This window comes from Danaus plexippus, chromosome Z, assembly GCF_018135715.1.
Source record: "Danaus plexippus chromosome Z, MEX_DaPlex, whole genome shotgun sequence".
Lineage (NCBI taxonomy): Eukaryota > Metazoa > Arthropoda > Insecta > Lepidoptera > Nymphalidae > Danaus > Danaus plexippus.
Window position 1 is genome coordinate 6,943,958 of NC_083559.1, and position 17,929 is coordinate 6,961,886.

At 30.8% G+C, this 17,929-nt stretch overlaps 1 protein-coding gene across 4 annotated transcripts in view; it reads right to left on the minus strand.

Annotated features, from left to right (window-relative positions):
* Nucleotides 1-17,929, minus strand: part of LOC116777215 (glucose transporter type 1) — a 37,654-nt gene that overhangs the window by 4,300 nt on the left and 15,425 nt on the right. For 2 of the 4 annotated variants that reach the window (XM_061526224.1, XM_061526225.1), the window contains exons 2-14: nt 17,239-17,299; nt 16,918-17,019; nt 15,279-15,375; nt 4,357-4,522; nt 4,147-4,284; nt 3,598-3,693; nt 3,271-3,431; nt 3,064-3,188; nt 2,653-2,823; nt 2,416-2,552; nt 1,825-1,983; nt 1,321-1,533; nt 4-207 (exon numbers count right to left, since the gene is read on the minus strand). In XM_061526224.1, the coding sequence (XP_061382208.1) occupies nt 4-207; nt 1,321-1,533; nt 1,825-1,983; nt 2,416-2,552; nt 2,653-2,823; nt 3,064-3,188; nt 3,271-3,431; nt 3,598-3,693; nt 4,147-4,284; nt 4,357-4,522; nt 15,279-15,375; nt 16,918-17,005 (1,755 nt within the window). In that variant the 5' untranslated portion in view covers nt 17,006-17,019; nt 17,239-17,299. Of the gene's footprint in view, nt 1-3; nt 229-1,320; nt 1,534-1,824; nt 1,984-2,415; nt 2,553-2,652; nt 2,824-3,063; nt 3,189-3,270; nt 3,432-3,597; nt 3,694-4,146; nt 4,285-4,356; nt 4,523-8,095; nt 8,221-15,278; nt 15,376-16,917; nt 17,020-17,238; nt 17,300-17,929 lie in introns of those variants that run through there. The other 2 variants (XM_032670625.2, XM_032670627.2) reach the window with 2 other exon arrangements.

A 17,929-nucleotide genomic window follows, 5' to 3' on the forward strand; every position in this document is an offset into this window, starting at 1 on the left:
CACCTTCATACTAGGAAAGCCAATTCCGACGACGAAATTTGCCATCCAATTCACTAATACGGCGATGGCCATTGCACTTGGTCTTGGGCCTTGAGAGAACAATTCAGCGGTTATCAGCCAAGGAATAGAGCCCGGTCCGACGGCGAAGAACACGACGAAACTCAACGTTGAAACCACTGATAAATAGCTCATCCAATCTATCATTTCCTGCACATAGCCAAAAAACTCCTATCAGGGGATAGCAATGATGCTCTTTCCCATTACCGACCGGAATAGAAATAAATCACAAACATAAATGCCATCACACACTTGTCAGTCTGTGTTTGTCGACTTGGGTCGCGATGGTTGTTCCTGCTTCGTTTTACACGAGCAATAAGACTTTAAGCACTTTGAGCCTTCATCTACGTAGTGCTATTATAGCAAAGTGAAGTATTCTTTAGTATTTTTGGCTGTATTGCGTATGCTTAGTGAAATGTGCCTTCTGCTTTTGAGCAGTGTTGTGTGGATAATCTCGCTTCATTTAACGCGTGCGCCAGAGCTCTTCGTGAATCTAACGCGTTTAAATGACTTGTATCATGTAATAAACAAAAACCGTGTGAGGTGCGTTAGTGAGTGATGTTCCTAACATTTATATTTGAAAATTTATTTCAATATTAAATTGCTTTCCTATTGAGATTTCCGGATTCGGAAACAGGAAAGTCGAATTTTGGGGAGGACATCTAGCGAAGCAAAGCAAAAAAAAGGTTGTGTGGGAGGAACAACAAAACAATATGTATAAATTTACAATTTAAGAAATAGATATAACTTACGGACAAATTTAGTTGTATCAAATAACACAGATTATTCAGATACAGTTTCAAAAACTACCACAAAAGCTAAAAAGAGGTCGAGGAAAGTGAATGAAGGCTGTGATTCAGAAAGATTGGTAAAGCGTGCAAAAAGCAAAATAAGTGTAAAAATCTTAATTACATTGACACCTTGATTTTGTTGTCTTTCTTGTTGTTGTTTTATATTCAAGGTTTCAATAAGAGATACTTAAATAAAAAAAAAGTCTACAATTTTTAGTAAATTATACATTAAGCTATGTAACTAACTAATTAAAAACTAACTAATCTAACTATAACTGTCTATAGACGCAAAATTATTTGCAGTTATTGAGATACAGACAAACTGAGACAGAAACTAGAATTACAAAATTGATTGATCCTACTTGAACTTTTTACGTTTGCAGTAGTTTAAAAGTTCTTAAACACTTACACTGAAATAAATACACAACACACGCAGAGTCACGTCATGTAGACGTTATAATATAAGACACACCTTTATTAAGAATGAGATGGTGATGAAAATGGAGAAGATAAACATCCCGCCGAGGCCGTAGAGGTGGAGGGTGCGGCGCCCCGTGCGATCCATAAGTGGCAAGGATACCAAAGTCATGCCCACCATTATAGCACCGATGCCCATAGTAGCAAACTTTGCAGATTCTTCCGTTAAGCCAGAGGATGTAAAGAGCGATGTTGAATAATAGAACACCTGAGAGAGTATTGGCCTATATTATCATGTTCCTTAATTTTTATGAAACATTATAAAAAAATATGGATAAAAATTTAATATCTTGATCTAGCAACTTCAAGACTGACATAAATATGCATGGTAACATTAACAGACTTAAGTTTTTTCCTTACGATATTTATACCTCCATTAACTAGACAAACCCTATGATAATAAATATATATATATATAGTTGAACTTAAGCCAACACTAAGATCTTTGTGCTACATAATCCGTGCTCAAAATATTTACTATATAACATTGTATACAAACAGCATTTATTCCGCTTAGCTGCTGGGACAATTGCATTACGACACCGATAAGCAGAGGAGCACGCAGGGTTGGTGAACAGAGCAATTCCCTCATTGATATAGATGCCTCCGCTTGCTGCGCTCTCTCTTCAGCTCGCATTTCCTCAATATCCTCTTCAACCTTGATATAATAAACACGAAATATATTTAAAATAGAAATATAATGATTCGACAATTTTGTAACTTATGAAGTATTACAGTGTATTTAATTGTTCCCTATGTTTTAAGTAACAGTAGGTGCACTTTAAGCTATTCTAATTTGTTTAGCTAGTCAACACAACGAAGGGTGTAGTTTGAGTGCTTTAAGAAGTAATTCAACTTTCTTGTTGATTAAATAAATTGTATTTGAACGAACTTTTAGCTTCTAACAGAATCTTTCGTACAAAGGTATCTTTGGTTTGATTAAAAGATAAAGGAACAAAAGTAAAATAGTTTTCCCAGAAGCGTGTAGAAAATCCACTTAAATGGATTGCTTTCAAAGAAATAAAATTCAATAAAGGATATGAGAAAACATTTGATATATGCTATACAAAAATTCTATTTATTAACGCACTTGGTTGCTAGCACGGAGTCTTCGTAACGCACGCCTTGCTTCTTCCTCCCACTGACGAGTAATTAAAAGATATCGCGGAGATTCGGGACAGGCGGGTAAAAGGAGTAGCTGTAATATAGCAGGACATACAGCCAAACCTGCAAATTATTGTGTTTTAGAATGTGCGTCTCAGAAACCTGTTAAAATCTTATCAGAAGATATTTAATCACTCTAGGTAGTTTTACTATAGACAAATACCGAGAAGGATAGGCCATCCATCATCAGTGCCAAGAATTTGCTCGATCCCAAGTACTTGCGATAGCAGCAATCCGACGGTGACAGCCAGCTGGTTAACAGTGCCAAGGCCTCCACGCAGGTTCAGCGGTGCGATCTCCGATATGTACATTGGCACAAGTGATGTATTTAAGCCTGCATTATTTTTAGTCTTTATTCACTTTCATGTTTATAACAGAACTGCCTTTAAAATATTTATATGAATAAAACTTTCAATTGTTTTGTATGACTAATAAATGTAAAAATATCTGTGTTGAGGTATTCATACCTAAGTGTAAATGATAACATTATTGTAGTATAATTATAATTTACGGGGCCTTTTTTAAGGTGGCGTTTATTTATTTGAAACACTAATCAAATAATAAAGACTGTTACCGCAATTGACGCCTATAATGAATCTACCGAAAAAGAGCATTTCATAACAATGAGATATTTTTGTGAAGCCCATTAGACTGGCACCGCCGATGCCGAGGATATTGTTGAGCAAGAGGCCTCCTTTTCTGGAGAAAGAACATTGAAACAATTTCATACAAGTTCAAAAAAATATACCTACTTCAACAATTTTTTAAACAAATATTCAACCTTCCAAATCGATTAGCAATCATCCCTCCAGAGAATCCACCCAGCATACCACCGATAGCGAAAATGCTGACCGCTATCGAATACAGCCTATTCACCGTGTCCTCGTGGATATCTTTGCCATAGCGATCTTTGTAGACATCCTTCATAAAGTTCTCGATGTTCTGAAATATCACTTACGTATATCGTTGGTTTTTTTTTAAATAAGAGTCTACAAGGCTTTTTCTTATTCATTCGCTTTGAAAACATACTCATTACATGATATTTAAAAAATAATATCAGCCCTGCTGATCTAAAATTTTAAAATAGTATAAATATTATTTATCATACTCTGCCAGGAGCGTTGATGACACCAGTGTTGTAGCCAAACTGCAACATCCCGAGTACCGCGGCCAAAATAGCGTAGGATAAGAAAAACGTAAGACCCTGCAAATTTTTACTTTTATTATGCCTACAGCCTAAAAAATTATAATTCCTGAAATCTTTATAATGAATGAAATGATTTTATTCCATAACGAATCTTTATAAACAAATTTTCATATTCGTAAAGCGATGCAAGTTAAATTATAAAATATATTCGGTACGTAGTACAAACGATACTGTTATTAAATATTTAATATCCAATATATAATAACTTCATTATTGGGTACTTTTACAACGATCCTCAATTTTTGTACATTTTATGGTATATTAATTAATACATATTTTTAGTGTAGTCAAGTATTTTAAATTATAAAGTTAAATGCTAAATTCTATTAAGTATGTAGGTATATAATTAACTAAGTAACTGCTTAGAGCTGGTGTGTATTAAAATTTGAAGAATATCAATTCTTATCTCACAACAATTACATACTATTAAATATTTATTTTTTATATTACCTGCTCAAGCAACCTAAGTTTCCGTCTTTGCGAGTGTTCTTCGAGCCTGTCCACATACTCCCGTAGTTCTTCTATTTCTTCCTTCACTTGCTGCACGGTATCCAACTCTTGCTTGATGGCCACCATGTCGCGTTTAACCTTTCAATATATTTATTGTTTTTATTTAATACGTTTAAACCTACATATAATAAATATATATTAACCGAATACCTCGGAAACTTCACTTTGGCATGATTCTACACTCTTTGTGAGTTCCTGGAGTTGTGAACGGATTTCGCATAGAGCGACCGTTGTCTCAAGTTGACGGTCGCCCCTCTGCAGCTCGTCCAGCTTGGCAGACAGATTCATGCTCATCACGCTCACCTGTCTCTGAAGGCTGGGTGAGAAAAAACTAAACTTATCAACTTATTAATGTTGAGAGAAATGTATTACTTTTTGTATTTCATTATAACATGTCTCATATCAAATTAAACATGTTTAGCTGGTATTAATTAAATAAATATAATAAATTTTAAACAATATAAATAGTTCGTTGGCAGTTCGTTAAAAATTAATTAATAAGCTTACGAGGTAAATCGGATCTTAACCAATCAAATATTTTTCAAAGGGTTATAACATAACTTTTTATAAATAGTTATAATGTAAAATAAGATAGGGTTAAATTTACAAGGAAACAACTTTAGACTTTATATCAATAAATGAAACTAGTATTATTCGGATTTACTACGCGGATTTTATTATTTATAAACTACATAATCCCGACGTTTCGGTTACTTTGCAGCAACCGTGATCACGGGCAGACTAGGTGTGTGTCAATAAAAATAATTTTAAATACTTTTAATTACTTATGCTACATACTAATTACATGTGAAAAAATAAGACCTGCCCTAGACATGTATCATTGTATGATCAAAGTATCACATAACGAGTGACGTTGCTGAATTTGCGAAACTCAATTCCTCATATTGACACCTCATCGTCGGAAATAAGGTTTCCGACACTCCATTGAAACTATAAAAACATTTTTATCTTAGCTCCGGAGCAATCACTTAGGCTTATTTATAAGACAATATGTCCTTATAATTTTTAGAAATATGTAATCGCCACCTAGATGCCCTGTATGTTGAAAAAAAATATACGCTCCAAGGTATATAAAAGTACGTAACTGTAATTTATAATTGTACTAATTTTACCGGTTCGTAAAGTTAAGTCTAAATTTAAGCTAAATTTATTTGTCGTAATATATGCATTTGAAGTTTTATCTCCAAAATCGATTTATTCCATATACAAAGAAAAACACATTTTATCATAAAGTATGGACAATGTACACTTAAAAGAATTCTTTATTTTATATGTATTTTTTAAATAAAGAAAATTTATTCTTTTTCTCTTCGAGTGTGGAAGAATGACATACAAATATATATTTAATACTTTGATTATTGCTATTAACATAATTCTGACGTTGTAATTATTAAATATTTATTGGGACCCGTTCCACAAATATCAAAACTGTCACAAAGCGATCTTGCTTGCTGATATCATACTCTAAACTAGGATATCAGCACTTGAGATAGCCAATTAGTGTCTATTGTTCATCTTTGTTATATACATAGTTGGGATAACAAAGTGAATTATTGATCTAATGTGAGCCACAGTGGTATGAGTTGACAGCTATGACAATTATACAACAGAATGAATTATTACAACAATATTAATATTAATGTGTCAATACACAGGGAAATGTACGGACGTATAAGTTAACGGGCCTTATTCTAAAACTACCATAAATTCATTCAAAAAATAAAACTCTAACCTTAATTTTATACGGTTTGTATAGTTTTAAAAATACTATAATTTCCTATCTTGGCACAATCAAATTTGTAAAATTAACAATGAAAATATTAAACTTTAAAATTTAGTAAAGTATTATATTTATAACAAGCTGTTTCCCGCGCTGAGTCAAAAATAAAGAAATCTTTTAAGCTTCGCATGTGCTAAGCCCTCCACTCGCGTGTGATAATGCTTAATTACGGGATCGGGATAAAAAAGAAAATTAAATTACTCCTTGTTACATCAGTTACCTGCATATAAAACTCTCGTCAAAACCGGTCCACCAATTTAAGACACTAGCCGGAACAATCATTCAGACAGACAGGTAGACAGACAGACAGTCAAAACTTGTAAAAAATGATAATTTAGTGTATGTACCGTATACATTCATAAGCATGTAGTAAAAAACGGTTATTTCAATATTACAAACAGACATTCCAATTCTTTTTATTATAAATACACACCAAAAGTCAGAAGTGGTTCATGTGACCATACAAGACTGATTTTCCATTAAAGTATAGAAAAATAATTGCTTTTAATCGTGAAAGCAGTAGAAATGTTTTAGGCCTCATAGAAAAATAGTGAAGAGGCCATACTGATATAAAATATAACAACTTGACCCGGTTGCAACGACGTATTGAAATACATGAATTATTTCTCCTATTCATTGTTTGCTTATCGAACCCCGAATAATAAAAAAAAATTACGGCGGACTCCTTCACTCATAATAAATTTTTCTAGGTAACGAAATGGTCTCTTTAATTTTAATTTTCGATAAAATTAGAGAAAAGATAGCTATATAACCTCTTGTATATGTAACCACTTGATATGAAGCCCAACAAATAACTATTTTTATAGTGCAATCCGATCAAAAGGCCCAAAACCTTAAAAAATTAAAATAATTTAAGTTAGATAGTTTAGGATTAGATATAAAAGGAATATGTTTTAGTATACTGAACATTTATATAAACGTAAATTTTATAGTAGTCTAAGCGTACGTTGTGCTTCACTAAGCTTAAACTGGAGCAAAGCTTCTCGTTAAAGTTAAACACAACGAGGTCGCTGACAATTATAGTAAATATTCGAAAAATTTGATTCACTACAATACAAAAAACGTAAACAAAAAGCGTGGTCGTAAATTAATATAAAATTAAACCAATTATAATATCAAATATATAAGAAATAAAATTTTACATACAAAAATTAACTGTTTTTCTAGAATGATTACAAGATAAAATCCAATATGAACTATGAAATAAATATCACCAAATTTAATATGCACTAAGGTAAAAGTTGTGATCAAACCAGATACTAGTCAAACACATAATTAAAAAAGATAAATACTTTTGAATTATTCATTAGTGTGCGTGAAACAGTAAGAAAATGCTTCTCCTTACTTTCTGTTAGTTACCATACATAAAAATGTTTTTCAAGTCCCTTTGCTAGTTTCTGCAGTTGTCACACTTAAGTAAACAAACTATTTATAATTTCTTCTTTATAATTTCGACAAAAAATAACATTTCTTATTCTTCTAAACTACTTCCTCTTCATTGTAAAAGTATCAGTGCAATAATCCTTTATTTTGGGATCACATGATAGAAACTAAGCGGATCAGAAATAGTGTCTCCGTTAGAGATTAAACATTTAACCTACTTTACTAATAAATCATTTTCTGTGATGGTCTTTTTAAACTTTGCCATTGAAGCCTCGATAACTAAACCCTATGTTTATTGTAATTTTGAAAATAATTTTGGTTTCAATTGATTAATGTTGCTATATATATCAAATTATCATTGTACTTTTAGTAAGTGACCTTATGTTGTATTTTTCTCATTTTTGCCTTACCATAAATATTGTTACATTTGTGTTTAATGTACTTAATATTTATTATTATTAAAGTTTGTTGGTTTAATACATAAATATAAACCCAAAAAACATATAAAAAGCTTATTTGAAGTTGCTACCATTGACTACAAAACTATCCTTGAATTTTTTAGGGCAGTTTTTTTGAGGCCAGGATTCTTTCTATGGTAAAATTCTTCACTGCTATCATATGGTTTGTTTTAGAAACTCCAAATTATCATGACGCTTAGAATAATTCTTACTTTCTAAGCCTTACCATAAATCATAATCCAGGAGATTAAGATCAGAACTCGACGATGGCCAGTTTTCAACTCTGATAAAGTCCGGAACGTTCATTTCTAACTAAGTCTGGTGGGATCGAGCTTTATGACCAGGAACTGAGTATTACTGAAAGGAACATTCTCAACTTTAAACATGGTGTTGTTGAAGGGCTCAACTACCCTCTCAAGAATGCTATCTTTATAAACCTGTGTAGAAGTTTTGATATTTTTTCCGCAAAAAAAAAAAAAATGGTACAGTCACTCCTTCATATCTAACATCCCATTAAACCATCATCGAAGTCAGATAATGCCCAATTTGTACTTTGTAAACTAATTTGAAGCAATCTAGAGCTTTCAGTATAAATACAATCATTTTGCTTATTGAAATGTTGCTCAATTGCTAAAAATTTCCGATCCATAATCAAAATATTTCTGTTCAGTCCTTTTGCTTACAGCGTAGTACTTATGTAGGTGATTTGATTATATCCTCCTATCTTTTTTGAAATTATCAATTACGGACGACTCTTATAGGTCCAAGCTGTTATATTTATCTCCCCAGATTCCATATTCCGCTTTCTGAAATGGTTTCTTTCATTTCTTTCTTTTACTGCTTGGCCTATGTGAACACATCATAAACATTAAAATATTTTTTATATCACAAACAGACGAGGTTACATTGAACCTATCGATACCGTAATACACAAATATTTGACTAACATTAAGCGTATGGAGGATTCTAAAAACTATATTTGGCTCCATACCAACTCTGTATAATGTAATCACGGTTTATCGGTTCTTTTATCACTCCAATCCAATTTAATATCATAAGATATGTATATTACAATATATTAAAAAGAAAACATACTAAAATAACGTAGAAGAATGATTGACACAAATTCCAAAATATTATATCTATATATTTCATCAAAGGTATAAAAAAAAAGAAATATAATTTAAGTAAAACTTTAAAATCACATGTATTTTAAACTCCGTTTCCAATTACGCTTCAAAACGCCAATAATTGCCACGTGACCGCCTTGACATTTCATTTCCGATACGATTGTAAGAAGTATAAAGCATGATACAAATATAAAATTTTCCGAATAGGTTTATTAAGAATATAAATTCTATATTTACTTAATATTGCTGATGAGAAGGATATTTATAATCTTAGATGTAACTCTTAAATATATATATTTTGCATATAGTATCGCCCATACTAAATTTTAATGACATTTTTGTGATTTTTGTGAAAAAGAAAGAGTCATAGGGGGCCAGACCTGGGACTCTGGGATTATTAGTATACTGTTTTCAATAAACTATTTGTAATCAGGAACGTTATTCTATAGTAAAAGGCAATTTTTGTAATTCAAGTAATACAAGCGTGTCTATGATTGCTTTGCGCAAATTGCGTAACTTACAGGTAATATTCCTCATTGGCCGTTCCACCCAGTTGCAAGAACTCATAATACACCACGCCCTCACAATCAAAGAAAAATATAATCAACACCTTCACATTTGACATAATTTGGAGCGCTTTTTTCGATCTTAGGACTTCAGCAACCTATCTAATTTTACGTTTGGCCAAAACTATTTTCTTCCCTTTTCCATCTAGCCTCGTCTCGTATACAGTTGACGTGCTTGGTCGTCGCGATTACTCTTCGTCGTTAACATTTTTTCGACCTTTTGAAAACGTTTCATACCACGAGTGCTTCTTTCCAAGGTAATTTCACCGTGTTCCACAATTACAACCCCTAACGCAACCACGTCTTTCATACAAATTTTAATTGAGATTCAATGATTCCATTTTTAGATTTACTGAAAATCAAGAATATGTAACGTCACGTTCGAATAAAGCATCTGTCAATAAGTATGTGAATAATCGAATCGGTTCAATTTATTGTTTTAAGTTAGAGCGAAAATTACCTACATAGTGCTGAAAAAATTCATAAATCAAATACGTAAGCAACAGAATTTCAATAATTTCTTTATTTTTCAATGCTATGTACATACATATTCATTCCCATTGGAATTGTGAAATATTTAGCAAATTTCAACGTTTTTATTTATTGTGGTACTTTTTCAACATTAAATTAAAAATCACAGAAACCTGACGGAGAAAAGAAATGAAGTGATTTCAAAATTGTAAAATAAAGTATAATATATATTATGTTTGGTCTCCAATGTGTGTCGATTTATTGACATAGATGATGAGTGCTAACGACTTATACTGCGAAATTATTACATAAAAGAAGCTTTACCAACGACGATTCATTTGAGAAGTTGTGATGAAGCCCGAGCTAGCTTAAGCCTAGCTTTTCCAGTTCTCATGACTTATTTCCACTTACGGTGTTATATTACTTATTAATATATCTCTCCTCAACGTTTCCAATTTTGTCTAAAAACAGACTTTAGAAAGTCAGTTCTAGAGCAACAGCATTGTCTAAGAGTATAATTGTTAGAGTTGTAGATGGTTAAGGATATTTAGGTATAACACTAGAATGGACTATCATCATAAATGATATTAGATTAAACTTTTCTTTTCTTTAAGAATTGGGGAGAGAAATGCACTGAAACGTTATAAATATAAAAGTTAAGGTAAGTGTAGTAATAACTGAATCAATATAAATAATCTTGATTACTTCGTCATATTATAATTATATCAACAATTTATTTCAACTGAAAGCTTCCACAAAATTAAGAAACAAAAGGTTGAGAAGATCTTCAGAAAAACGAACATAAGAGATTTATATTAAATTGAGTATAATGTTAAACAATAATTCATTAATAAAATACCAGCTTTATAATTGTAAAAAGGTCTCTTTATTATTTCGTTGCAATGGAAATTCAAAACTGACTTTATTGTTATCAATATAATTATTGCAACCTCAAAACGATTTTAAGTTAAACGCTACGTTCCGCAATATAGCGGCTTTGATTTAAAATGAATAGTTATATTAATGAATGTACGTAGAAATATAAATAATGAAATTCATATTTATCAAAAGTTTTAAATCAAATGACATTTTTAATTTTCATTTTTGTATTTAAATTACAGTAAATTGTTATTAATTTACAGTATTATAATTATGGTTTTTTATAGACCAATAAAATTATACAACTATGTTTAAATATCTATTTACTAATTGTAGAATTCCTTTTTTTAGGTACCTCTTATTTCATTCCCCACACACATTTGCATCCTAATTCCTGATGAACATTAGCTATTTGTCAAATTTCTTTAGTATATCTTCCTGATATTTTGTATTAGACATGATAGATAGAAGAAAAAACTATTATTAAACCTAACATAAAAGGTATGTAAAACGGGTTTTCGTTTATGTCAATATAGATTTTTCCCTTTTTTATGAAGTAGGTCGACCAACGAGCAGGCGGGCCACCTGATGGAACGTGGTTATTGAGACTCATGGTTTACATGTACCTAACATGAAATTGTTTGAAAAAGGATAGTATTAAAAATATGTTGGTAATGTTAGATAAATAGATTTTAATACTTCAGTTTTTATACCCGTAATAGGTACAAGGAAAACTGAGGCATCAAATTCATATTATTAATTGAACTTTGTTCGTTCTTTTTATTCCACTTATGACCCAAGTTCCCTTTATGTAGGAGATTTCATTCCGTGTATCATTATGGTTTCCAAAATGACCTATAGAAAAGAATATAAATAAACGCAAATCATTCATTTCAAGGACATAACTTTGTACAATAATAATGAACAGTCCCAGACATATTACGTTTCGCCCATTGAGCTTGCATATAAAATTTCAAAAACATAAAACATTTATAAGTTTTAACAAAACAAACCTCTTAAATCTATTTTTTGTATGCTATTAATTAAAATTACATTTATTGCAAACATAACGTGGATAAAAAAAACAATGACGTTTTAACTGTTAAAAATATATATTGCTTTTCGAGAGAATATAGCGTATACAATATATTTTGTTTAATTCAATACATTGTATAAAATGATACGATGAAAGAACTCATCTAAATAGAAAATAACTATTCATTAAATTAATTCTATTGAATAAATGAAGTAGATAAATGTAAGTTCTTGAAATATTTTTGTTTATTTTTCATACCTTACCTGCAACACATTAAAATTATCCCGTGTATGGACTGACCTATTTTTCCTGCTTAGTAAGTTAATCCTGGTTCTTGAACAGTTTTAAATATAGCCCATTTTATCATACAGCTTATATCATACAAAATTGCTACATCCAATAACTGTTCGTCAAAGGTCTTTGAAATGTAAATAGATCTGCTTTACCGTTGCCTGAAATTACATTCTCGTCAATATCCTTGCAGAATATAAGTTGCATCTACTGGTTTATGTCATATAATCTTAAACAGTTCAAAGAGCAGTTTGCAATCGTCCAGAATATATGATCTTTGTCTCGTATACTTATGTTTTGTAATCCTTTTGTATTGGTATTCTCTGAGATTTATTTTACATTTCTAGGCTACGTGCCACAAAAGGAAGCGGGAGCCTTTATAGGATTACTCTTTGTTGAGTGTTCGTCTAACAAGACCCTTTCACAAGAACGTGTGGACATTTCAAGCTGAAATTAATATTGTAAACGTAGATATGGAGTAACATGTAATTGTAAAAATACGATATATCTTGACTTAGCCTAAATAAGACAACATATTTAAGTTGAACTATTTACATACAACATACGATTAACCTTATCCTAACCTTTTCAATTTTTTAAATGAATTATTTCTATTTTAAAGTTTATTTCATATATTTCAAGCAATTATCTTACATTAAAGATATGGTGTTCAGTATTTTCATTACATCTCTTATGAATTTTTGTTATTTTTATTTAAATTTTATTTAAATAGACGAAATACTATTTGTAAAGTATATAAAGAGCGATAAAGTAAAATAATAAATTGTAAGTGGAAGCTAATTCGAAACTTTATCGTTCAAGCGGCGGTTATTGTCTCGTGTTATTTGATCTGATATAATTGACAGCTTCGATCATCTCGACCTACAATACATTTAATCCGTATAACGATTTCTATTTTCTACTACTGTTACTAAATTATAAAAGCTCTTTAGTTACAAGTTGCCTTAACAAAAACATTTGAATAAAATATAGAGATAAAAGTGTTTCATTAAATTTAAATCAGAAACATCGACACCTCTAATAATACTAAAGCTCTATTAAAGACTTGAAAAATTTCGCATCCCAGGATATACAAGTCGAGAATTAATTTAAATATCTTAGAAAATGAGACAACGGTATTTGCTACCACTCAGAAGGACTAGGAACGAAGTTAAAACCGTCTTTAACATTTCACAAAGACGTACAAACGAACGTAGACGTTTCATTGTAGATATTTAAAGATGTTTACCGTTTCAACTTCCAGTGTCTGTAACTTTACATGATTTTTATTTACAGTATTCTTAGTTAAAACAAATATTCATTTGTTATCAAAGAGCTATCTGTTTGGGTAAACAAAATATTTTAGCAACGTTTGAAGTTAAACCATGTTGCAAAAATGTTTTATTTTATTTACATTCCATGTAATAGTTTTATATCACAAAGTTATTGCGATATAATATTAATAAACAGATTTTAATGTTTCCGTTATTGTAAACTGAAATAAACTTTACTTCTGTGAACTGTACTATCTGTAAAAGAAAAAGTGAAAAAAATTAAATATAAAAATGTAAATTTTTAAAGAGAAAGCTTACTTAATTTATTTTCTAGTTGAAACTATTTATCGTACTGGTTTTATAGATATCTATCTGTCTGTAAATATTCATTTGATTATCTTTAATAATAGTACAATATCCACCTAACCTACTTTGGTTACTGTTTAATTTTAAGGTATATTCACAACCACAAATCGATAATCCTATGTCCGAATAGATGGAAAATAAAATATTTATGTTACATACACACAAACATATATATACATATTACACACTTGTTTTAGTTACTAATTAAGTATATTAATTTAAGTTTAGAAACATTCTTCTTTAGGAAAAGCTGATTGTTTTTTTCCAAAAACATGTCAATTAAGAGCAGAGATAGCAACAGAGAAAAAGCGACTCTCAACGAAGTTTATGAAAGAAGTACTTCTGTTACATAAATCATGTATACCTACATGAGACCTATCAAAAAAACGAAAAGCAATGAAAAAGGCGACCCATTCAAATATTCAGCCTTGTGCTACGCCGCCAGTTACTATCATGTGTAAAACAAAGGCTCTTGTTGCGAATCCATTTAAAAGAGTGAGCTATTGAGAGAATACCTGTACAACATTTTATTCTATTTTATAACGAATATTGAAGATATTTTAGCAAGCATTTGAAAACGTGTACATATCTTTATGTTTATATTATGTAATCCGAAAATATAAACATAAAATTTAATCGTTCGCTACTCTTTTGATTATAATTATTTTGTATTGGAAGCTGCAATATTAATTTCAGGTCCATTTTGCACTACGAAGCCGACATTTTAAGACATTCATCGAACTTCACTATCGATAATTATTTTCTGATTGAGTTGTGACTTCGAGTCTGTAGTCTAATTAATGAAATTAATTAAAATGTACAACAAACAAGTCAGAACATAGAAACATAATCTCCTTGCTGTTCGTTTCCTACTTTTTTGCTCTCTTATATATTTCACAAATAAAAAAAAAGTTGTCAAATGTAAGTTATTATTTTACATATTATTCTATTTTATATAGTACTTACTGGATTTAATATATATCAAAACACATTACGCTGACATACATGCAAGCATTTTGTTTATTTTAAAGTGTCCTGTATTCTGCTTGAGGATAAGTGTCGTTTCTCAGATGAACGAAATGTTATACAGGACGCAGTGCTGGACTTGTCATGGCAAGAGACAACTTATGGCCATTGATTCTAATGTATATAACAGTACGGTGAGCTATGGTCCGATGTTATGAAGTTAGGAACAGTGGGTGATGGTTTATAAACACATATGTATACCGCATTTTGCATCTGTGAAATATCTGCAATAAAAGATATTGTTGATGCTAAGCCAAGGTGAAAAATGTAAAGATATATTGCCACACAAACCTATATGAATAGACAATGCAAAGCCAGTAGAAAAGGCGTTAAGCTAGTGTTTTGGACATTTCTCTAGGGTGACACGTACCTAAGAAGAAGTTCCCTGAGAGTAGCCTCGTCCTCCTCCGCCGGCGCATATCGTGTCAGCTTGCCGCCGGCCTGCCGGCCCACATGATCAGGTACCGCTGTATCAAAACTCCTTATTTATTCTCCTATCTACAGTCGTCTAGGAGTGCTTATTACTCTCCTAGACTATTCAGTTATTGACAAAGTTCTTAATTCATCTATATGCAGGATATATGTAGGTAAATTCCCCACAGTGAGCCCATCAATTCTATTACCATGACGCCATAACTGAGATATCTGTAAAAGTATAAATATCTCAACATATGGCAAACCATGGTCCATCCAGATTTTGTACAAAGTGGGCGCTCACTTCATTTGGCAGAGATTCCAGGTCTATTAGATTTTTAACTAAGCTTTGCACATTTCATTTTGTTTTCCTTGTTTATTTTTACTTCTACCTTTACCAGCATAAAATCGAACCAATAAATGCCATCACCGTACTGCCAATTAGCGCCAATGGCCATTATAAGCGAGAGCTAAACTCATATTGTTAACTTTAAATACTTTGAAAAGTTAATTGCTTGGTATAACATTAAAACATAACAAAATAAAATGACTCAAATTGTAAAACAAAGATTGTCATTGTGTTTATTTGAAAATTACATCACGATCTCAAAAACTACATACTATATTAATATGTTACATTTCCCATTCCACAGTAAACAATATTAAATATTAATAACTGAAGTTTTTATTATGTAAACAGCTTAATATTGATCTTATACTTGCCTATTATGTTTGGTTTACATCTTTATATCTAGCATTTACCTAATCTAAAATATAAGAACGTCACTTGTTTCTATTGCTAGGACTTCACAATGTCTTACCTGTCGTAGATAGTGTTCTACTGACCGAAATCCAACTACCGACATCTTCTTACTTAGAAACAACTGCAATCGACACATTTTTGTCATAGCAAGAATTCTATACCAACAATAGAAATATCCTTTTGTTACAACTGTGTATTTGAAATGCAAAAACGACCCCATGTAAAAGGGTTACCACGTGACCTTCTTTTTGTTATATAATTTACTGAAAAATTCGTTTCAGTTTTATTTCACTGCATTCAACAAGGTTTTTCCAACTTGTTTCTTTGTTTTGTGAAGCGACTGAACATTGAAATTATTTTATTTAATAAAATATCAGATGAAAATTTAAAAAATCAGTAAAACAATGATATAAATGAATGTGGCATATTACATCTTTAAGTTATAATTTTCTTTAAAAAATATCAAATATACATATCCTAAATAATAAATCCTGGAGTCATTAAAAGCTTAAAAAAACCCTATGATTTCCAATTATCTGGCTATCAAAGATTTCAGTTGGAAATCAATGCCGATATCTGAGTTTTATATAAAAGTATTTCCATCCGGTTCTGCATTCATTCAAAAAAACTCAATACAGTAGATGATGATGCAAATAATATTGATAAAAAATTCAAAAATATTTTTTATTTCATTGGTACCTTAAAAAGCAAATTCATATTTTTTATTCATGTATCTAATTAAATAATTTTAAATGGCTTCATACTGGTGCTTTGAAAAAAAACAGAATACAAAAATAAAGTTTAAAAAGGGCTGGAAAAAAGAAAGTCTTACCTGTAATTTGGTCGACGGGAGAGTAAAGGGGAGGTTCGTCTCCGCCGGGCTGTTGGTGTTCGAGCAGGCGGTGGCACGACTGTCTCATGAGCGCTCCCGACACTGCAATACGCACATTGGTTCAAAATGCTGCAAATATTTGTTCACGTATGGTAGAAAAAAACTCAATCCATGTACGTACTTTTGTGTAAAATTGTTCATTTACATATATATATATATATATATATATATATATATATATACATATATATATATATATTTATATATATATATATACATATATATACATATATATAAAATCAGCTTACAAACAATACCCACCTTTAATCTAGTTATTGTCATTTGACTACAACAGATAGCAATCTAATCGATGACATTTTTCCTGCAACAAATGAAACCATTAATATTGCATAAAACTTGAAATATTTAGTTTCGAATGAATTTAATCTGAGCCATTCAATGTTGCAGATTCCAAACAACAAGGACAGGTTTAGATTTACACGTTGACCTTATTTGAAATGGAAACTCATTTTAGAATTGTAAACATGAAAGTGAAATGAAGAGTAGAGAAAATTTAGATATAATACGAATACCTTCAAACTTAGTGTGTGGCCTAAAAAAAGAATAAATGTTAAAAATAAATTACGTTTCATATGTATCAAACACCAAAGTATTGTTTTGTGTTTGATACATGTTAAAAATGTTAAAAATTATGATGAAAAATAATTAAGAACAAAAATATCAACAAACACACTGTGTGCCTACGAACGTACTCCGTTTCACCGCGCTTCAAAGCTTGTTTCATAATGTAGTTGATGTTCTGGGCAGTATAAACATATTGGCGTGTGTTTATCACAATTAATGTAAAGTTTGTCAAGCTATGTTGTTACGGAGCTTAAAGACTTGCATGAGCTTGAAAATCTAAGATTATTTATATAAATATGAAAGTAAAGATACAGTTTATAAAAAAAAGTTTTCACTGACTCACAAAAAAAAGTCATCAATTATTAGA